Raw genomic sequence first — 23,286 nt, 5'->3', positions numbered from 1 at the left:
TGTAGGGAAACAAGATAGGAAAGAAGATAAATGAAACAAAATAAATTTCTCTTTTAATTTAGAGAAATTACCCTATTCAAGGACATGAAAGGCACTTTCACAAAACAACTGTAAACATTTTGTGGGCAGAAACCACATTTTAGTTGCCTTTGCATCTCAAACGCCAAACACACTGCCTCAAGTAATCATTCCATGAATGTTTGTTGAATGACTGAATGAGTAAATGAAGGTGGGGGGATTCTGCTATATGAGAACAGGTTAAGTTTGGATTTGATGTAAGGAAAATATTCAAGATGATTCCGGCACTGGACTGGGGTACTGAAGGAAGTAATGAATTCTTATTGATTTACTTATTTATTTCTTTATTGAAATTTACAATAATAGAATAAACATATATCTTGGATATATTCTGAGAGAAAACTTACCACTTAAATGTTCAGATATTTTTTCTACATGTATGATGATGGAGACAGTTCCTCAGTTTCAAGGATACTGCCTCTTAACATTCAGTCAGGTTGAAATGGATCTGAAAATCATGACATATGAAGGGTGGTAGAGGGAAGTGAACAACAGAAATCAGAGCAGCTGGGAGAGGATGAGTAACTGGTCTCAATTTTATCTTCAGCGTTGCCAGGAGAAAGGGGCAGAAATACTCTGAGCAGTTGCTCAGGACAGAACTTGGATTGGTGACCAAATTAAGGGCAAGGGGAAGCAGAACTATGCAGATTTTAGCAACCTAAGAAACAACTTTTTTACAGAGAGACGTGTCTAATGGTGGGACAACTTGCCTTGACAGATAATGAACACACTGAAATGGTCACATCGAAAATGTATAGGCAGAGTTGGTGTGACCATTTTCAAGAGTGCCTAGGAGGGTTGTGTACAGAGCAAAAGACTGAGGCTATATTTCATTCCTTCCAACTTGAAAAAGCATTTTCAATAAACCTGAAAGTCATGCTACAAATTCAGTGTTAATACTAAATAGATACTTAAAAAACACACATTTTCAATACCTCAGAGTCTTCAATGAGCACATAACTGGTAAACAGAACAGCTCAGTCAGTTTTTTCTTCAAATATTTTACAATAGACTTAGACTTGGCATTCTTAATTACCATCCAAGGAAAATTTAAGTTGTCTCCGTATATAAAATAATACCATACCTCTAAGGAGATTCAGAGTCTCCAGGATCTGTTTCTTCTCTATAGGCTGGCCGCTCTCCGTGTGAGCTCTATGATCCTTGGGAGCCTAGATTATTATAGTCTACAGCTGCCTCTCCACGAGGCATTTATCTCTAATCTCTCCCACCTATAATCATGGTGCATCCTGCGGCTAGATGTCTGCCCAAAACCCCTTTTGAACAAACTACTACACATTACAGAGCCTAGAATGATTCATTGATTTAGAAATATGTATGAAAAAGATGGGGCAAAACAAAATGAAAAGTTATTAAGTGGCGGAATTATAGACTAGTATTTAAAAAATATTCTTGGTGTGGCACTCATAAGGTTCTACTAATGAAAAAAAAGTCAGGTGCAAAACAAAGATGCTATTAACTTTCCTTACTACTTAGCATATTACATTCAAAAGCTCCAACTTAACTTTTGAAGAGACTCTTTATTAAGTCTCTCCGTTTACCTCTTCTCCTCCTATCCCTGCAGTTAAGCTTCACTATCTCCTACTATCTAACTTCCTGCTCTCTTCTAACCTTTTTCTTCCTTCTTGTCCCTTGTTACTGCTTCTTGGTGTCTCTTTCACCACTTTGCTCTCCTCCTCAGCTGCGGGACATCTACTCAGTCTCTCTGTGTTCACCTCATCCATTCTGTCTCTAAGCCTCCTAAGAGCAGGGCTTTTGGTATCATTGCATCCCAATGTCTAGACTAGTGCCTTGCAGACAAAAGATATTAATGAATTATCAGGTGAATGAATGATTGTCATTACTGTGACTATATGAATCTACACCATTTTTAAAATTTTGACATAAACTGATTACACATTATGTGTGGTTTTATATTGCATTACATTTTTTTCTAATTGTTTATGTGTTTTAGTGTAGCTTCCTCAAAATGAATAGATGTCATCCGTATTACCTAATTCAATACTTCAACTCAGCAGATTTTTATTGAGTACCTACTATGTGTCAGGCACTTTAGTAGGCATTAGGATATAAATTTGTAAGTACATTTAACAAGAGCAAGTAAAGACCAAATGGAGTATTTTTTAGCTAACTTCTTTTACACAAAATAAATACACTTGAAATCTATAGCTTAAATTTAAAAATAATCAACTTTTTTATACTTTTCTACTATTTTTTCTATCAAATCCATTCAAAAGAATTATATAACACAAATATAAGATATACTAGGTATCCCGAAACCCAAAACTACACCATCAATGATAAATATAAATTAAAAAATCTAAGATAAATTTTTATTGGTTTGGGGAGCTGGCATTTAATCATTTGTGTTCCAAGATCTTTATAGTGATCAGAAAGATTTTTTAAATTGTGAAAGCTTCATCTCTTATGCAATATGAATATTTTGGAAGCTGCTACATGTCAAATTTTTCCAGAATCAGGTGCAATAATTTGGTAAAGAACACAGGTAAAAGAGATCACTAATTTTCCTTTTCCCCCAATAAACTATGTTTATTATGCCAATTTTAATTGCCATGCAATCTAATGGATTTAAGGCTTATATTTTCCACATCACTAGACATCACAAACATGAAAGCATTTTGTACTGTCATTATACATCAATGTTTGTACTTGGTTATACATATATACAGAAATTATTCACACATCTTAACCTTGCTATTTCCTCCTTTCAAACCAACACAATTTTACCATGAAAGCAGCTTTTTAATAAATGGTATGAGAAATACAGCAAGGCACACTTTTTAAAAAACTTTTTTCTCATTACCACCTCAAGAAGCATAAAAAAAGAAAATGTTGTACATAATTTAATAGTAGAATGTCACCAGTTTATAATATACAACACCATATAGTTGTTTCCTGAAGTGCTGCATAGATTATTCTTTTTAAAAGGAAATAAATAAAATGGTGCTTTTAAAAGTTGCTTAACTTTGAAAGAAGGACCAGTGTTTCTTCCCTTTGCTGCCATAAAATCAAATATTGGCCTTTCAGGTAAATCTTTTTCCATAAACATAGGCATCATACCATTAAAAAGAATCAAAATGGAAACATGAGATTGGTCAAGTACCACCAGCAGGGCAGGGAGTCGGGGGCGGGGGGGGGGGGTTCATTCCAGATAGGTGAATTTAATGGACCAACAATTCGGTGAACTGCAGAATTTTAAAGAGTAGATGGGGAGGGGAGAAGGCAAACTGAAAAGTCTTGCTGGAGAGGTGGGGTCGGCAGAGGTAGCTTGGGACAGGAATCCATGGGAGAACAAGCAGCTTTGCTGAACTTCAAAGACAATCACCTAAAGAGAACCAGCGCACATCCAGGTCACAAGGCTCATGTGGACAACCGCATTCAGAAGAAAGATTCGTCTGGGGAGAGGTCAGTGTAACAAACGGCAGTGACACGATGGAGCCAGAGACCAGCCCAGGGAGGGGGGTGAGGCCTCCCTTGAGCTGCGGCCAGGCTTACCTACAAGAGACAAAGAAGTGAGAGGAAAAACTTTCAGAAGTGTCGTTTCATTTGCAAAACTGATGAAGGCCACGATTTTAGAAATGCTTGCTAATGTTCTGAAATAAAAGGAGACATAAAGTGGTTGTAATAGCCCAAATGTTTCAGAATCAATGTGCAAAATAGATTGCTTTTCAAAAAAAGAAACAGTTTTAAAGAAAAATAATTATCAAGTTTGACTTTTTTTCTGGATCTTATCTACTCTTACTTGTGAGTGAAAGTTGCTCAGTCGTGTCTAACTCTTTGCAACCCCATGGACTACATAGTCCATGGAATTTTCCAGGCCAGAATACTGGAGTGGATAGCCTTTCCCTTTTCTAGAGGATCTTCCCAGGGATCGAACCCATGTCTCTCTCATTGCAGGTGGATTCTTTACCAGCTGAGCTATCAGGGAAGCCCTTTGCTTGTGAACTCAGTTTCGGGTACTTGAGATATCGTCAAATCAGTATGAAAATGTGAGGCTGCCGATGGCAAGTGACACAGCAAAGTATCAACTGAGCCCCTTTGAGGAACTGATGAAGGCTACCATTTTAGAAATGCTTGCTAATGTTCTGAAATGAAAGGATACATAAAATAAATAAAATAAAACAGCTCAAATGTTTCAGAATCATTGTGCAAACTCGATCGCTTTGTTTTTAAAAAAGACATAGTTTTAAAGAAAAATAATTGTCAAGTTTGACTTGATTCACAGAGTGGGAGTCTGGACTCTGGGGTTTAACCCTTCCTTCAATCACTATACATGTGACAGTGGGATTGAACAGTTCCATTATTTTACAATGGTGAAATATTCATAAATGTGATAAACCCAAATCCTTCAGCCCCTTATCTATGAAAGGATACAACTGGGGTTTCCAGCTCAAATATGAATGCATTTCATTTAAAGTACTGACAGCATTGTGCAAATGAGAATGATTCAATTAGTTATGTATATCTGATGGCTCAGATACGAATTTGTTACAAACTCAATCAGTTCTTCATATTTCTAAGTGGCTAAAATCAACCTGTTGAGTATGAGGAACAATTAAAATTAGGCAATGCAGGATGCAATTGTGGTAGGTGCTCTGACTAGCTCTCAAATATAGCAGGCTTTTGCTTGTAGGGGCTTAAACTGAGTTCTCAAGTCTGATGTCAGGTTGCTTTATGGTCCTTCTAAAACTACTTTCATTCTTTCTGTCTTGCTCTCTTCCTCTATAATCTTGCAACCTGTTCAAGAGCCAGAAAAACTTGAGCAAATGTGGTTTGGCTGAAGCCACACGATGTTGGGGAGTAAAGGCAAGTTATCAAGAACAGGGAGAGAAAGACAGGAACAGATGGGATGAAATTTGTTACAGTAAAGTAACGCAGTAACTCAAGAAAGGCATGGTGCATTGTTCAAATGCTGAGGACATGACTCATTTGAAATCTGGCCACTGAGTAGGGAATCCTTAGGTGAGGCAAATATGGGCTTACTAAATGACAGTACTTAAATTCCTCTGGATAATCAAAACTTTCAGTCTGGCCCATTTGGAAAGGGTCAGGATAAACTGGTTGAGACAAAGATCTGGGCTGTGTGTATATGTGTGTGTGTGTGCGCGTGGGAGTACATGTGAGATGGGTGATGCCCAACAAAATCTTTGATATTTAGCGTGGCACGGCTCGTTATTCTGAAGTGCTAGGAAATGAAAAAAAGCACTTCACATCCAACAGAACTTTGATTTTTCAAAGTGATTTAAAGGTAAATATAATAAGATCACATCTATGTTGTTTAGGGAAAATTAATACGCTACCACCAAGAGTAGTTTCCTAAACTGCTTGGTCAACTTTGGGTCATATTAAACTCTTAATGTCATTCCAATTAACAGAATAACAATTTGTTGTGTACATGAGAAATGTTGCTTTTAGAGCTTTCCCAGTTTATAAAAACTGAGTAGCAGCACTTTCTATTGTGTATATGTATATTTGAGCATACACAAATACAAGTACTTGCCTAAAATCTATGGCCCTCTAGATATGGTCTTTCTTTGCTGACTGATAAAGTAGGAAAGGCAATAAAGCTAAAAAAAATTCTGAAGGAAATATGTACATCTTAAGTAAATACAGCACCCTCCCACACTAAAAAAACCCAGAAAATCAGAGCAAACCAAAGGAAAAAAATAGTATACACTGGCTGCATGTGATGAGTTTAGTTTTTGTATCACAGGATTTACCCAGCCTGAAGTTTAGGGTTAAATCATTCACCAAAGGTCAGAGGCTTATGATGAGGATTATGAAGAAATAACTGTCAGAATACAGCAAAAAGATTAGTGCAAAGTACATCTCTTAGGCAGGTCCTAGGAGGCTCTCCATACATATATGCTTCCTTCAAATTAGGCAGAAATATCTGGATCTATCCAGTTACCTTTCTTTGATATGACTTGCTATAACTGACCCCTCTATGTTTGTAGAAACATGATACATAAATGAAAATAGTGAAAGGCACAGCAGTGTACCTGGAAATCAGTGCAAATACATACTGTGTTAGAGCAAGTTAAAATTTCTCAAACAGATTCATTGGGCTTTTAATTAGAACACAGTAAATGAAAAACTTGTTCCAAAAATTTTGCAAAAAAGAAATGTTTGTTTCTCTTGAGGACTATAACTGCTATTCTAAGTTACAGCTCTTCTAGAAGACATTACAATCATTTCATCCTCTGAGAACTTATTTCTGGTGGAAAAAAAAAACAAATTTGGTGAACTTTATTTTCCTGATAAAAAGGGCATCCCAAGTGATAGCTTTCATATGGCTTTAAAACGTGGAGTTTTTCTTTTTGCTTTTCTGAATCTTAAAGGGAGAACAATGACAACAATTAAGCTTTCATAGACATGAAACCTCATATTTACATATAATTTTACTATGCATTCCTGACATTCAACACAGAAGGTGTGTCAACATTTTGAGATTAAATGATTTGTTCTGGCTGGTAGTATTTTAACAATATGTAAATACTTACACCCAGGTACCCAGCATTAATGACTGGTGAAAAGTTTAGGTATCCAGATGTTCTGTCTACATGAAACTGAGAACACTGAATAGGCCCAGTAAATATGGCTACCTAAATGGCCTTAGGCTGATAACAAGTCACTTGGGGGCGATGTGAGTTCTGCAGAAATAAAGTCTGGCTGCTTCTCCCATTGCCTGTGATTGGCCAGGCATCGAACCGCAGGGGCTCCACAAAATATTGCTAACTGGCAGGCGGGCTGGCAGATAGTTTTACACTGTCCATGCCTGTAAAATTGTGAGGATTACACAGATCCATCAGCATATTCCCTTCCCTGAGTCAAAAGATGGAGCTGCAAATCATTACATTTCATTTCAAACAGGGGAGAGGAAAATTCCCCAGGGCATCAGAAAAGAAGGCGTGCACCCCAGAGGTTTCTCCAGTGCCTGAGCTTCTCGAGACCAGATCTCGGCATGACTGGTGATTTGAGGGTCACCGTCACATAAGTCTGCACCCAGAGTGGTGTTGCTTTCAAGCCTTGATCCCCTTTCAGAAAACAAAAATCAGCCAGGCTCTACCAGCCCTTCTGTGGAGGTTGGCAGAGCTGGCAGTACAATTGGTTCTAATAGAACTTGTTTTGAAGCAGCTTATGGAATGGCAGTTATTCTCCCTTAATGGTCAGTTTTACTGCATACTGATGGAGAATGTGATTATAGGGTGGACATGTTTCACAGAAAATACATTTCTCTCTCTCCTACTTTTGTTCTCCCTTGCAGCCAATTGTAAATAGAGTCTGAAACACAGAAAATTAGTTGTGCTATATTAGTAAGTAGGGCTGCTTTCCTACAATTTTGCATACTGAGTTTATTTTTAGGGTATATATATGGTATAGATTCCCCCCTCACTCCCCATTTCTAGCAGCTCTACACAGAATCACACATTTTAATGAGCTGAGGGCACAGGTGTTGCAGGAAAAAAATAATGATGTTTGCCATTCATCTTTCAAATTAAATAATGTGTTTTTAAATAGTAACTTTTTTCATAATACATTATGGGAACAACATTATCTGTCACATTTTAAAAGATGTATTTGTAATAAATGTAAATTACTTTTAGAAAATCAGTAATTAGGCTCATCAAAAAATAAACAATCTGCCACAAAAAAGATAATCTTTAGCATAGTTAAGTATAATAACTGTTATTTGAATAAGTTAACAAATTAGGGTAGATTGCTTCTGTAATTCATTTCCTATAGCACGAGTTTAGGTTACTGCATTAAGCTTCTGGAGTAGGGGGTGGAGATGGCAGTCAGTACCTCGTACTTTGCTGAAATACAACTCTTACATTCAAAAACTCACATTTTCTTTTCTAAACTTGATTGAGAAAGTATATTCATCACTGAGGCTTAGAAATGGGAAATAAGAGTTTCGGTGTCACTTTTAGAATTGTATCATCCTATCAGAATTATCAATCAGTACCTGTCTTATTAAACACGAAGAGCAGAATGACTTTCTTTAAAAAAAAAAAAAACACATGGATGGAAATCAGCCTGTCACCTTCAGGCAAAATTCAAAAATTCTGTTTTTATCAAAACGCCATTAACTTGTCATGTATTCTCTCCGCATTTGCTTTCGGAGCCTGTTCTCAGTCTCTGTGTGGATAAATAAAAGCCTCTTCCTTAACATCAACTTTCCCCTCCTGTTTGAATTCTCAGACTTGGTCGTGATTAGGAGCTGTGACAGCACAGCCTTCCACCAGGGAAGTAAATGTGATGATAGTTACATTAGACAGAAGCGTAAAAGGAGGGCCCAGATCCGGAGATGCAGCTTTAACTTAATCACTGTTCATCTCTAGGCACTGAAGGGAGCAGGCTGTGCACAGAAGCTGAAGCGGGGAGCACTGTGCATGCATTCTGATCAGAGGGTATAATTGCAATCTGGAGGAGAACCCCTTTTCCTCCCTTAGTGGGAGAATTTGAGGCTCTACTGTATTTGACTACTTCCTCAAATTTTTGATTCTTCTTGGCATAATGATGTGATAAAAGTAATGTTACTAAAAATGTCAATGGTGACCATTTTTTCCCTCTTTTGCTTCACAGTTACTTGCACAGTTGGGAGTATTTCTTCCATCTAAATGCCTTATTCAGATAAATATCTGCCATGACCAGCCATCCTGTCTAGTCCTTTCTCCTATCATAGCTTTGTTGACTAAAACTCATATTTTTAAGTATGTCTATATTAAATATATATGTGACAATATATTAAATATATATTAAAACATGAGGACTATACGTACCTTTCAATGAGATGATTTTCATGCTTGGAGAGGGTTACCTTCTACCTATGCATATTTCTATGTCGTTCTTCATGAAGGTTTAGTAGATTCTCTTCACAGGTTAGAGCTGTGGGGCTGGGATGCCATGAGGCCTTGTCCTTTGGCTGCTTCGCCTTCGAGGAGAGTCTGGGAACTCCAGATGGGGCTGAAGAAGCATTGTGTTCTTCTGGCCTTGCAGACTCACCTGGCTTTTCTGAACTCTCCTTTTCACTGCCTCGCTTTGAAGGAGTAGTTACCTCTGCACTTTCTCCATGGACATTAGAAGCTTGGGGTAAACCATCCACTTCCTTTCCTACATCACCTCCTTTCGGAGGACTTGAAAGGGCCACTGTGTCTGCATTATTGGCGAGGAGGGAAGTATCGCTGAACCTGGAAGAGCCTGCTCCTGCTAGCAGGGGTACTGCAGCCTCAGTGGGATCTGCAGGTTCATTTGGAGGAGCATCAGAGAAACAGGGCTTGTCTTCAGCAGGGTCCTCCTCAACACAGGCCTCGAAGAAGTATTCGGTGTCCTCCTTGTCTTCCGAGCCAGAGTCAGTCATGTCTGTTGGCAGTGGAGTGCTGCTCTTCTCTTCAATGTAATTGGTGACCTCCCCACAATCACTGTCATGCGAGGAGAGAGATAAGTAGGAATAAAAGTCCCCTTTTCTTAGCTGGATGGGCCGATGAGAATGCTCCAACACCTTCTCCTTGATTTGAGTTAATGAAGTAGGAGCAGTGACCTCGTTTTCAGGTTGAGATTTACATTTCAGGGCTGTTGAAGCCATGTCAATGATTTCCTTAACAAAGTTGTGTACTGAGCAATCTTCGGCATCTTTTTGATGAAAAATGTCTGGTTCACAGTCACAACAGGAAACATTGTCATTGGTGGCAACGTTTTCCTCTGTTTCATTTTGTTCGCGTGCTAGGCAGCAACCAGCAGGTTTTCCAGCCATACTCGGTGCATTATTAGATGACGATTTCGGTACATTGGAGTCCTGTCCATTGATAACACTGGTTTCTGAAGGCAGTTCTGGACAAGATTTCTCAGGGGGAGTAGAAGCAGCACTCTGATTTTCAAAATGGTGGTGGTTTTGACATTTCTTTGGGACATGTCTAACCATTTGGGAAACAGACTCCTTCCCAGCAATATTTGATTCATCTGAGCCATCTATAACTGGTTTGCACTTACAATGCTCACTCTCTGAAATCCTTTTCCCAGCTGAACCAAGACTTTCTGATTCCTTTGAAATCTCATTCGGTTTGTCCTTCTGACTTTCTGGAGTGCTTTCAATATTGCCGTTTTCCATGTCTGCCACATATGGATCTTTATTAACTTTTAAAATATTTTTCTTATTTTCACCTTTTGTCCCTAACTCATGAGTGTGGGGTAAATTCTTACTATTTCCATTATTTTCAGAGAGATGTTTTATTGAGCCATTGAGAAGGGTCTCAATGTTGATAGTGTCTGAGGAATTGGTCATCTCACTATTACTTACATCCTTATTGCCCTTGACTTCATCACTGAGATTACACCTTCTCTTATCTCTTGTCAAGGAAAGCTTGGGTCTAATCCAGGTCTGCAGCTCATTCTTAATGTAGTCCAGCCCAGACATCACGTTGCAGTCTTCATAAATTTCATCATCTGTTGCAATACTGGAGTCATCATCCTCATCTTTGACGCACAGCTCTTCTTCTGTTAAGGTGAGCGTTGAGCTGGAGAGGAGGTCACTGTCATCTTCATCATCAGTGCAGGCAGAGGTGCAAGAGACATTCACGATCATGCTGACATTGACATCACTTTCATCGGCCACTGAACGAGGAAGGCGCTTTCTGAATGACACATTCGATTCTGGGATCTTGTTCTTGTGTAACACAATATCCTCCGAGCAAAGAGAAAGCTCATCACTGCTGCTTAGTTCTGTAAGAGATGCTGGCGAGTCTTCATTAATAGAAGATGCCATGTCCAGTGACAGTTGGCCAGGGAAAGACATCTTTTGGGAACAGCTTTGAAGAGTGATATCGGAAACACTTCGCTTTATCTTCTGCTCTGAAGGGCTCTGGATATTCTCCAAACGATTCAGGAGATCTAATGTTCTTTTACTCAGTTCACCAACTGAGCCACTGCTCACACTTAGGTCCCCGGAGCTGTGACAGCTAAAAAGATCTTCATTGCTTTTATAAGACGTCAACCAACTTTCTAAAGAAGTGCTTCGCTGGAGGCTGTCACTGCCATTTTTAAAGATGCCCAATGCAAATAAATCACCCCCTGGAGAAAGAGACTCAATAGACGAACTATGAGATAAAAGAGAGAGCTGTCTGGCATTTTGCATGCCAGTGAACGTCTTCTCTACATCACCACTTTTATATGAACTGTGATCCATTTCATGGGGTGCACTTGCCAAAATCCTTTCATGGGGAGGTGCATCTGGTTGTAACTCTGTAGCCTGATGTTTAGATTTGCAGGATTTTTTATCAAAATAAAAACCATGAAGCAGGGGATCCTCCACATGTGCTTTTTCACTTTGTGACTGCTTCATTATCAACGGTAATTTGAGTTTTGAGCCTTGGAGGTACGAGTAATCATAAAATGTAAACACGTCATGTTTTCCTTGTAATTCTTCTCCCAAACAATCAGGGGTATGTTTGGTAACACTGTTTAAATCTCCAGCTTTTCCATTTATACAACCCACTGGTGAAACGGGTAACTGAGAGCTATTTGGGAGCTTAATCCGTTCCTCCTCGTCTCTAATCTTTTGCCCTAACACGTTAACTGCATCTCCCATTTGTGTGTCCAGATGTTCAGTGTCAGGGTTACTTGGGGACCCATCCACTGCATTGAGCAAGCACATTTCAGAGTTGGTGGTGGTTTCGGTGTCCCCTTCACTGACAATTCCACTCTCACTGCCTGAATTTTGGCTCATGTCTCCTCCATGGCATGGGCAGGGCTTCACCAAATTGGAGCCCCCTAGAAGATCTGGCAAAGATTTGGTAGATGAAAAGGAAGAGTCTTTGCTGAGACTCTTAGTTAAAACACTAGGCTGCGTCATGCTAGTGAACTTTGGATTGTTTTTCAGGAATGGGATGTGGCTGTCTTCATAGAGCTCAACATTGTGGAGGCTGTAGACCTGGTAAACGTGCGGACTGGATGGGGCAGTGACACTTGATGCATACTGAGATGCCCCGTGGCCACCTGCCTCTTCTTCATACCTCGGGTTCTCACTACCTGTCTCTTCAAGGTTTAAGGAAGGCATGACAGGTTGGGATTCTTGATCAAGGTCATTCAATTCTTCATTCAAACTAATTAACTTGTTACTTATGTCAGTTTCATCCCATTCCAAGGCATCCTCACTCGTCCCATTTAGGTCCATCAAGCCAGGATCAATCACATTCAAAGCCTCCTATGTAGGAGAAAGGAAAAGAAAAAAGCAGAAGAATTAGGGACACAAGCATGAAAATTTTATCCATTCAAAATCTCTTGGAAGAGTCAGGAAAGAAATTTGCCCCAAGCATGAATTTGAAAGATAGCATAATTATCAGCTCTATTCCTCTCTGGAATAACATCCAAAATTATTGAAAGAGGCTTTTCTATCAATAGTAATTTGTCACTGGGGGCAATAACATAGATTAAAATGTAAGATTATTACAGTCAAATATGTAATTTATGGAATTAACTATTTCCTATTGATTTCGTCTACATTTTTAACCTTGGATTGGGTGAAGATAAAACTGTCAGGTAAATAAAGGTAAAAAGAGGTTAGCCTGTGACATCTTTTAGGGTATGTTCACTCTAATATCATCGCAGTTCTGGAGTTCATAATGGAGTACTATCTGCACCCACATATGGTGAAATCCCTCTTGCTTCTGGTTCCTGAGTTCTCCACTTGATGCAGCTTCTGGGGAAAGAGAAGAGAGTTGTAGCTATCTAAAGCCATTCACTGGCCAGGAGCTCTCATAAGTCTGTCTTTTCCACCACCTTCCCTTTAGGGTTCCTCATCTTCAGAATGTGACCCTGTTCCCAATCAGACCCAAGCTGAGCACCAGCTGACTGGTTTCTTTACCCACACCTTCCTGGACTTGAGTCTCGGGCCCCAGTACTGCAGGGTAGCTTCTTAGTCATTAGTCACTGTTCTCACAGTCTTTATCGGTCTCTATCACAGAGATTCCACTTTGATCCTTGATCCCTTGTTCACTTCTCTCATACTGTCCCTATGTAAAGTCCAGGCAGAACCCTCCTGCTCCAGCCCAACTCCAGCCCTAGAATAACAACAATCTGAGGACTTCCTGACTCCATGAATGAAGCAGCCCAGATTCTCTTAGGCTGCTTTCTGCCTGCACAGTTGGGTTCTTGTTCTTTCCTTGGATTTCTTGATTTTTACCCTCTTTGGTGAAGCGTGACACATTCTGGGACACAGAAGCTGAATGGGTTTGGCATGGTCTTGGGCAAGTCGCTTAACCTTTCTGGGCAGTCATTGCCTCACACCACTTTTTCAAGGGGGTCAGCACTGTCCATCTTCAGAGATTATTCTGAGGATTAAGTGAGCTAATGCTTGTGAAGGGCTGAGGAGGCAGTCAGTATAACGCAGCTGGAATAGTCAGTGCATGGAGAATTGCTCTAGAATGGCCTTTAGTTAATGCATAAAGGGTTTTCCAGGCCTACCTCATTCTCTCCTCATCTTTCCTTTCAATTTGCTCTTAAAATCACAAGGGATCCATGACGTGCGTAGAGAGAGGTGTCTCACTGTATTAACAGGTCAGCATCTCTGAATTACAATTCAGAATTATTTTGACAATCTGGTTGAAAAACAGGCCATGCTGCTTTTCTTCCTCAGGAGTGGGAAAAAAGGCTTTGCCAGCAGCACATTCACAGTGCTCTCCTAGGAAGCTCTCAGTCCTTCCTGAAACTACTAGTGGAAGGATACCACAAGAACACATTAAGCATAAAATACCCATTAGCACTGGATATGTAAGAGATTATCTGTATAGCCTACTTAAGTTTCAAAGAATCTAGATACAAAGTAAACATTAATTGAGGGATACTCTTAAATTTTCTAACAGAATCTTTCCTACCAACGTTACAGCACTTAATATAGTTCACTGGCTATCATCATGCTCACTTAGGTATGGGGTACGTTCACCATGATGAATTTTTATTAGAATTTCTGTTTATTCTTTGCTTGCTGATAAAGGAAGTACTAATGACCAGTTAGTATGACTAGTGAATGTTAACATCTTTAGCTGTAGAAACAATCAGTCAGTCTAATCAAATAGTGCATTAATTTCAAATACTATCTTGGCAACACTGGATTCTGAGAATGCTAATAAATAACTGAATTTGTCTTTCAAAAGAGCTCTCTCTGTAACTCTCAGGTTGACTTTAACATTTAGAGGTACAGATTTTCCATGAGGGTCCCAAACCCGGGGGCTCACTCTGGCTGCAAGAACCATGCCACCTGGATGGGCACCAGGAGCTGAGCCCAAGGGACGCCTGTAACTCAGCTATGACACAGTTGTTTTCTGACCAAAGGCTGCCTTTGTGGCTTTCCAAATGCAAGCCCACAAAAAGCATAAAACTTGCACGGCAGCATCTACAAGAACAAATCTTTCACCCAATAAAGTAGCTGGAGTGGAAGATTTCCACAGGAGAAGATTAAACTTTTGTCTGTAATATTGTCCTTTTCCTTTCCTAATTCTCTCTTCCTATAAATCTCTTAACTTGATTATAATTTCAAAAAAGTTTTTATGTCAACTCCAGGGAATATCTGACAAGACCCATTAGAAAATCATTCACTTTAGACTTTACATTTTACATATTAAAGAAGAGCTGATCACTCTGCCCTCGTTCACTCTTTTCTGTTATGAATTAAATTCTGTCAATATTTTCAGTAAAATCTCCATTTCGTCAAGATTTAACCTCAAATATAAAATATACCCTGAGGGTAAAAAAAAGTAGGGAAAATTTCCAAGAGGAAGGACATTTACAACATTTATATAACTAAAAAGTTGCCTTTAGAAAAAGACAAATGTACAGAGTGATATAACTGGCTGGAAAATTATTTGGTCAAAAGTTCTCTTTGAGGATAGCCCAACATAGCAAATAATCCTCAAGCTAGTTAAGCATATTTTGTTGTTTTGTTTTTCTAAAGGAACTATCTGGTGCTTTATAAAACATCTCAGATGTTCCCTGTCTTTGATAAAGTGATAAATCAAACATGGATTTACAAAAAAAAAAAAACCCTAAGAATATTTGTGAAACCAAGAAGATGGTGAGTAGTACATGAAGTTCCAATAGCGAGGCTGCCTTTTCAGAGATAATTCTGAATTAAATCCATTTGTGCAAAGGCTTTTCATTCATAAACCTGTTTCACTGGTGCAGAATTCTGGCCTAAACCAAGGACTCTCCGTATATAATTACACACAGGTGTGCATACACACACACACACACACACACACACACACACACACCTTTGCAGATCTGCTCAAGACCAAGTGGAATCAATTGGTGTTACTTTGTTTTGTTTTTATTCTTAGAGGCAGGTTATTTATGTTAGTGTAATATAGATAGAGAAACTAAAAGTGGCTGGAAAATAATTATGATGATGATGACAATGACCAAGATTCCAATTGCAGCAAGTAATACCTATCCAAATTAACGTCCTTCTGCACTTGTGTGACTTTGAGTCAAGTATCCCAGGACTTCATCTCTAGGCTTTTCTTAAAATTTTAAGTTAAATGGTAGATTTTTATAAGTGATGAGAAACACATTATCAGCAAAAGAGTGGAGATGAAGGAACCTGACATTCTATAAAACAATAATCCAACAGAGATCTGATACAACTACCTTTGGATTCCTTTAATTTCCTTTAAAGAGATGCAACTTTTGAAAAACTAAGGTATATCAAAAAGACTAGGATGAACTGAATGTTCCAGTCAAATTTCTGGTGCTTGAAATAGCCAAAACCATTAGGAGGTCTTGCCATCAGTGTCCCCCTGTTTATTCCAGATCTAAGAGTTTACTAAACAAGACCACTTACAAAGCCCTGGGAGGTGCGGTTTATTTGTAGGAAAGTAGAACATAACAAAAACACACAAATAAAAGTATCAAAAACATAGAGAACCGTAAGTGAATAAAGATAAGCATATTTACCCTAAAGCAAAAAGCAGAATACAGGGAAGTTTGGATAGGAGGGAGAAAATGATATATAGATAAGGGTGGGGGAATCAATTTAAAGAAGGAAAATTCTACCCTTAATATACTTACTCTGCTCTTTTGATGCAATATTTTGCCTAGCACCACCTCCTCCAAATGTAAAAAACCAAAGTGTCTGATCATTAGATGCATAATTATTTTCCTAAACTAGATAGGTAGAAATTTTTCAAAAACATCAACAACTGTAAGAAAGAGCTAGTCCTTAACAAACAGACAGCTTTTATGAGAGTTCAGAGCTTGTGGTACTCTGCCTTTTGATGGGCAGAGAACAGATTCAGAGTTAGCAAGAAGAAATATAGATGAAAAATAAAATAGGATCAGAAGCAAAAATGTTCGCTGTTCACCAACCATTGCGGAATTTGGAGCAAACAGATCTGGGTATGAATCCTCGGTTGCCCCCCTTTACAGGTTAGCAGTATGATCCTGGACAAGTTACTTACCATGTGTGCCTCAGTTACATCATTTATCTGTTCAAGATAACCAGAGTACATTGTGTCTATCTTAGAGACTGCTGGGAGCTTTAAATGAAAAGAAGTCTGTGAAGTCCTAGGGGGAGGGCCTGGCACATAGTAGGGATACAAGGATAGCAGCTATAGCAAATACTGCCTGTGAAAATAGAGGAGGACAGAGTAGTTGAGTGTTAAATAACCCTATCAAGGTGGCTGGCTGACTAAATTCTTTAGTGCAACCACATGCATGGAATCCAATGAAATCAATATTAATCAGGTCCCTGACTTACTCCCATTGCACTGGAAATGGGGGGTGGGTTTGTCTTTGCATGTCCTCACTGAGCATATTAGGAATAGCCAGATGAGAAAAGATGCCTGCCCAGCCCTCGGCAGGCCCTATAGCTCAAGGACTTTCTATTTCCAGAAAATAACCTTTTTTTTTTTCAAAAGGCAGGTCCATTGTCTGTGAAATTCTATCACTACTGACACATTAGAGCAATCAAATCCTGCTCACTATCTATCAGATTGACAATAATGTTAAAGTAACTTGTCTCAGCTCAGAAAATGCTTTGAAGGTCTATCTCACACTAATGATCAAAAACTGTTGCTCTTTTTCAATAACAAAGCTGATCAGAAACTCAAAACAGACAGGTAAAACCCAAAGTCAGCTCACAAATCTCACTAAAATGGGTACTGACATGAACATATTTCCCAGTCTTGGCTACACAGATATTCTGAATTAGATGAAAATGAAAAATCCATGAGATGTTGTTTTAAAGTAAATTTAAAGTAAATTGCCTTACTTTTCAACAGGAACCAGGGACAAAAGAAAGTTTGACATTGTGAATCAGGGGTTTTCCTCCTAGCTATAAACTCCATGAGGGCAGCAGCTTCTCTGGGCTGTCTCCATTAGTGCCCTAGCACCCAAAACCCTGCCTGGTACGAAGCAGGTTCTCAAAAAAATTATTTAATGAGCAAACAAAAGACATGTCTTTGGTCTCGTGAAATGCTGAAGAACTCTGGGAAAGGTTTTTAGGATTTTTTGCCATGACAAAACCATGTGGAGAAATGTATGATTTTCTAACTGGTGCTACTTCTCAGTTATGAGCTAGCGGCCTCAAATACATTTTGCTTGGTGAAAGAAGCCAGACACAAAAAGTCATACACTGTATAATTTTATTTACATAAAATACCCAGACCAGATAAATCCATTGAGATGGGATCAAAATTGGTTCCCAGGAACTTGTGGGAGGGGAAAATGGGGAGCAATTACTTAATGGGTTCAGGCTTTCCTTTTGGGGTGATGAAAATGTTTTGGAAACAGAGGTGATGGTTATGTAACATTGTGAATATAATAAAAAATGCCACTGAATTGCTCCATTTAAATGATTCATTTTATGTTCTGTTAACTTCACCTCAATTTAAAAACAAACAAGCAAACAGCAGTCCTCAGTCCTACTGAGTTTTCTGAACCTATAACACCATCAAACGTAACAGGACGTCATCACTCTGTTGAGGACCTTGCTTACAAAAATATTACAACAGATATTTCTGAACTCATGTACATCACTGCACATATATTATCAATAAAGATAATTTTTTATTCCAGGCTTCTTTGGTCTGAATGCATGTTCATCGCTCCTAGAAATGTTGACGAGAAAAGCATCCTGTGGATAGTACTTCGGGCTTCCCAGCGGCATTAGTGGTAAGAAACCTACCCACCAATGTAGGAGACATAAGAGACACAGGTTCAATCTATGGGTCAGGCAGATCCCCTGGAGGAGGGCATGGCCATCCACTGCAGTATTCTTGCCTGGAGAATCCCATGGATAGAGGAGCCTGGAGGGCCCTGCAAAGAGTCTGACATGACTGAAGTAACTCAGTACACACATAGCACGTCTCTTAGTTCACCTTCACTCATTTCAATGCAAAAGTCTCGTGAGAAGAGAGAGTGTGATCAAAAGAGCCCTTATTTGCTGAGTCTGCCACAGGCTCACCAGTGACCTTCTGACAGCCCAGACCAACTGATCCTCCTTTGCCCTTATGTTACTTCATTCTTCCGCAGCATTTGACTCCATTTTTCTTGAAATTTTCTCCTCCTTTGATTACCTTGATGCTAAGCCTCCTCATAAAATTCATGCAAGCCAACTGTTAAATGACAGTGTGTCCAACAGCTCTGTCTTGCTTCTTTTCACCCTACAAATGCCCCTGTCCTAGGTTTAGCCACGTGAGGCCTGACTGTCTATGATTCTGAAGGTTTATAGGCTACACTGAGGAGAAAGGCATTCAGATAGAGTTGGGGCGGGGGACGGGGGGCCACTGCAGGACGAGGGAACAGTAAGAGGCAAAGGCAAAGGGAACCAAGCTCTGTGGGTACCTTCAAAGGAAGGATGAGCAACCTGATAAAGGAACACAGCAGGAAAACCCAGGTAGGACTGGTGTGAAACTTTGGGACCTGAAAGAGAAAGACTGAAAGCAGCGGGTGGTTAGAGTGTTACAGAAGCAGAGATGACAAAGGAGAGGGGCAAAGCCACTGAGTTAGCAAGAAGAAAGTCATTTGCCCTTTGAGAGGGAATATCCTGGAGGCTGGTAGGAGAGGAAAGGAGCACAGGATACGCTTGATAGTAACCTGAAGAAATCTAGGTTCCACAGTAAAACTGTTATTGAGATTGGGAACCTGGTCCTACCAGATGCTATTTACCACCTTCCTTGTCTTTCAGCACTAGTCTTGGGAAGGGAGCACAAATGGGGAAACCATGGAGGCCGCAGAACATACAGGAAACTCTTCAACTGTTCTACCACCGCTTCCCTCAATTCTAGTAGCCCATCCTGACTTTGGGCCTATTTAAAACAAATAAACAAAAATCCTCTTTAATATTTTTAAATTAGATTTTGTGTGTAAAGAACAGGTTGCCAAGAACTTTGAGGTTCTATAAATGAATGATTGTGATGCCCACAGAGATGTTATGGGGAGGGAGGTGGGAGGGGGGTTCATGTTTGGGAACACATGTAAGAATTAAAGATTTTAAAATTAAAAAAATAAAAAACCAAAAACCAAAAAAAAATAAACAAGTCCATAGAAGAAAGAAGGATACACAAACTAGAAGCACTTCTTTCTATAATTTCAGTCTTACAGTGCTATTTGTGCCAGTAAATTAAAGAAACTTAGATACTGTCAAAATGTTGACAGGAACTCTTAGGTGTAGTAACCTCAGCGTTGGTGTTTTAAAGCTAGGTAGCAACTGACAAATACCTTGCATTAAGCTATTTTTTAAAACAAAGTAATTACTATATAAATCATTATTCATTAAGCATCTACTGCAGGAAAAAGTTACTTTCCCATGCAACTCTGAAAGTTTCAGTAGAAGTAACTAGAAAAATAACTTGCTTCTACTGGAAAATAAATTGTTTTATCTTAAATATTGCTTTACGTACAAACATTGAAATTTTTATTATATTCAGAATAGAATGAACAGGAAAACTAGTCTATTTTTATCTTTTTAGTCATTATTCTGTTTTCCAGAAAATTTTCCTCAGAGTTTCAAGAATGTGTCTACAATTAGGATTGCTTAAAAATGAATTTAAAGAACAACTTGGGAAGAGATTTTTAAATAAAAGGAATATCTTTATCTGATCTCTTCAGTACTGTGTAGAACTGAAACCAATAAAGTACAAAAAAACCCACAAAAAAACAAGTTCAATATAAAGTTTAAAAACCCAATCACAATAAGATGGTGGCATTTTCTACACTTTATTTACCACCTTGTTGCTGTTGTTTAGTCACTCGGTCGTGTCTGACTCTCTGTGACCCCATGGACTATACCCCAGGCTCCTCTGTCCATGGGATTTCCCAGGAAACAATATTGGAGTGTGTTGCCATTTTCTTCTCCAGGGGATCTTCCTGACCCAGGGATCAAACTCATGTCTCCTGCATTGGCAGGAGCCTCCAGGGAAGCCCCTATCTACTACTACCATATGGGAAACCTATTTGGATGACATGCGGAGTTGGATAAAGAATTTCCCCCCTAATAACATCTGGCCCCATTCTTCTGTCATTGCTCTGTTTGCTGTTTGCCTTTTGACTGTCAAGAGTTGAGATAACATTTGAGTTTTGTGCCTTGGGATGTAATTTTTGCTTCACCTTTACCTTAGTGAAAGGTACAGTCTAGTTCCTTCCTTTATGATAAGGATCTCCCATTAATAAAACCTACAATTTTTAAAAACTTATAAAGCATATTTGTGCTAAAGCAGGGGTGAACAGTTCTGTAAACAAATGAAGTTTACTGACATAGCATAGGAGTTTCCAACTTTCAGACTGAATTCTACGAACACAAGGTGAGATAGCTTCCTGTACAAAGTGAGCTTTGCCAACATGCTGAATCCTGCCTGAAAAGTCAAATATCAGCTAACGGAGTTCACTCACATCCAGGATCTGCTTTCTTTATGAAGTGCATATTAGTTGAGGGAATGTTGTATCTTTTCACTCTCAAAAGGTCCACATTAAGAACAAACACTGCATTATCCCTATTTTTAATGGAGTGCTTGTCTTGTTTTGTTTGTTTCTGCTGAATTCTAATACTGTGATTACAACTCACCATTCAGAGGCAAAAAAAAAAAAAAACCTAAAAAAAAAATGTTGAAATGACTAAAAATGGTACATATCATGTAATCTCTTTTCCATCTTAAGTCAACCAAACTTATCTCTTGCTTTTCTCAGTTTATCACCTGATTGGCCCAATGTTTAACATAATTAACTGGAAGGTCAGTTATGATTTGTTTTCTTAAAAGACTTAATTTTTCTTTCTAAATCTGATTTGATTTGATTTCAGTTCAGTTCAGTCACTCAGTCATGTTTGACTCTTTGCAACCCCATGAACTGCAGCATGCCAGACCTCCCTGTTCATCACCAACTCCTGGAATTTACCCAAACTCATGTCCATTGAGTTGGTGATGCCATCTAACCATCTCATCCTCTGTTGTCCCCTTCTCCTCCTGCCGTCAATCTTTCCCAGCATCAGGGTCTTTTCCAATGAGTCAGCTCTTCGCATCAGGTGGCCAAAGTATTGGACTTTCAGCTTCAACATCAGTCCTTCCAATGAACACCCAGGACTGATCACCTTTAGGATGGACTGGTTGGATCTCTTTGCAGGAGGGATCCCTCGAAGGGACTCTCGAGAGTCTTCTCCAGCACTGCAATTCAAAGGCATCAATTCTTCTGCACTCAGCTTTCTTTATAGTCCAACTCTCACATTCATACATGACTACTGGAAAAACCATAGCTTTGATCAGATGGACCTTTGTTGACAAAGTAACATCTCTGCTTTTTAATATGTTGTCTAGGTTGGTCATAACTTTCCTTCCAAGGAGTAAGCGTCTTAATTTCATGGCTGCAATCACCATCTGCAGTGATTCTGGAGCCCAAAAAAATAAAGTCTGACACTGTTTCTACTGTTTCCCCATCTATTTCCCATGAAGTGATGGGACTGGATGCCATGATCTTCGTTTTCTGAATGTTGAGCTTTAGGCCAACATTTTCACTCTCCTCTTTTACTTTCATCAAGAGGCTCTTTTGTTCTTCTTCACTTTCTGCCATAAGGGTGGTATCATCTGCATATCTGAGGTTATTGATATTTCTCCTGGCAATCTTGATTCCACCTTGTGCTTCTTCCAGCCCAGTGTTTCTCATGCTGTACTCTGCATATAAGTTAAATAAGCAGGGTGACAATATACCGCCTTGACGTACTCCTTTTCCTATTTGGAACCAATCTATTGTTCCACGTCCAGTTCTAACTGTTGCTTCCTGACCTGCACACAGGTTTTTCAAGAGGCAGGTCAGGTGGTCTGGTATTCCCATCTCTTTAAGAATTTTTCAGTTTATTGTGATCCACACAGATTAGATTTACAGTTCTGTTTTAGTAGTCTCCTCTAAAGAAAGCTTCTTTTAGACTTAAGGAAAACTGAGAAATCTCACAATTGCTAGAATATCTCCCTTGAACTACACTGTTCAAGAACTATACTATTCTACATAAACAAAGAATGGAGAGTATAGAAGTTATGCTTGATGCTTGAGAAGTTGCTTGAAATTTCAGGATGAATTTTCCTAGAAGGTAGTAAATGTCTTTGAAGTAAGTTTCTAAGAGATTTTATACTTCTGATTCCTAGAGTACTTAGAAATGTTAAAAATGTAGAATCCCTGGGTTATTTTCTTTTTTGAGATCTCAAGGGAAAAATACTAAGGCTTCTGAGATCTGATTAGATATAAAAATTCAGTCTTGACTGGAACAGAAGCTCTGGTCCTGGGTTCTCATGAAGGAGGCTCTTGAGAGTTTTAAATGTCAGCACCTTAATTCAAACTGTAACCCAAATCAAAGGTTCCCAAATCAAAGAAATGTAAATTTCATTTTAGAGGAAAAATGATCTCAAAATGTGAATTAATTTTGTAAATTAAAAAAAAAAGAATATTAGAGGCTTCAGTTCAGTTCAGTTCAGTTGCTCAGTTGTGTCTGACTCCTTGCGACCCCATGATTCACAGCACGCCAGGCCTCCCTGTCCATCACCAACTCCCAGAGCTCACTCAGACTCATGTCCACTGAGTCGGTGATGCCATCCAGCCATCTCATCCTCTGTCATCCCTTTCTCCTCCTGCCCCCAATTCCTCCCAGCATCAGGGTCTTTTCCAATGAGTCAACTCTTTGCATGAGGTGGCCAA

At 39.1% G+C, this 23,286-nt stretch overlaps 1 protein-coding gene across 3 annotated transcripts in view; it reads right to left on the bottom strand.

The window, feature by feature from the left end:
- Positions 1 to 341: 341 nt before the first annotated feature.
- The window catches only part of AKAP6 (A-kinase anchoring protein 6), a 410,046-nt gene continuing 387,101 nt past the window's right edge, over positions 342 to 23,286 (bottom strand). For all 3 annotated transcript variants that reach the window (XM_069559473.1, XM_069559474.1, XM_069559475.1), the window contains 2 exons: positions 8,904 to 12,319; positions 342 to 3,612 (listed from right to left, as the gene is read on the bottom strand). In XM_069559473.1, the coding sequence (XP_069415574.1) occupies positions 8,945 to 12,319 (3,375 nt within the window). In that variant the 3' untranslated portion in view covers positions 342 to 3,612; positions 8,904 to 8,944. The remainder of the gene's footprint in view (positions 3,613 to 8,903; positions 12,320 to 23,286) is intronic.

The sequence above is a fragment of the Ovis canadensis genome, chromosome 18 (assembly GCF_042477335.2).
Source record: "Ovis canadensis isolate MfBH-ARS-UI-01 breed Bighorn chromosome 18, ARS-UI_OviCan_v2, whole genome shotgun sequence".
Classification (NCBI taxonomy): Eukaryota; Metazoa; Chordata; class Mammalia; order Artiodactyla; family Bovidae; genus Ovis; species Ovis canadensis.
The sequence above is the reverse complement of the archived record's forward strand: the minus strand, read 5'-3'. Positions and strand labels throughout refer to the sequence as shown.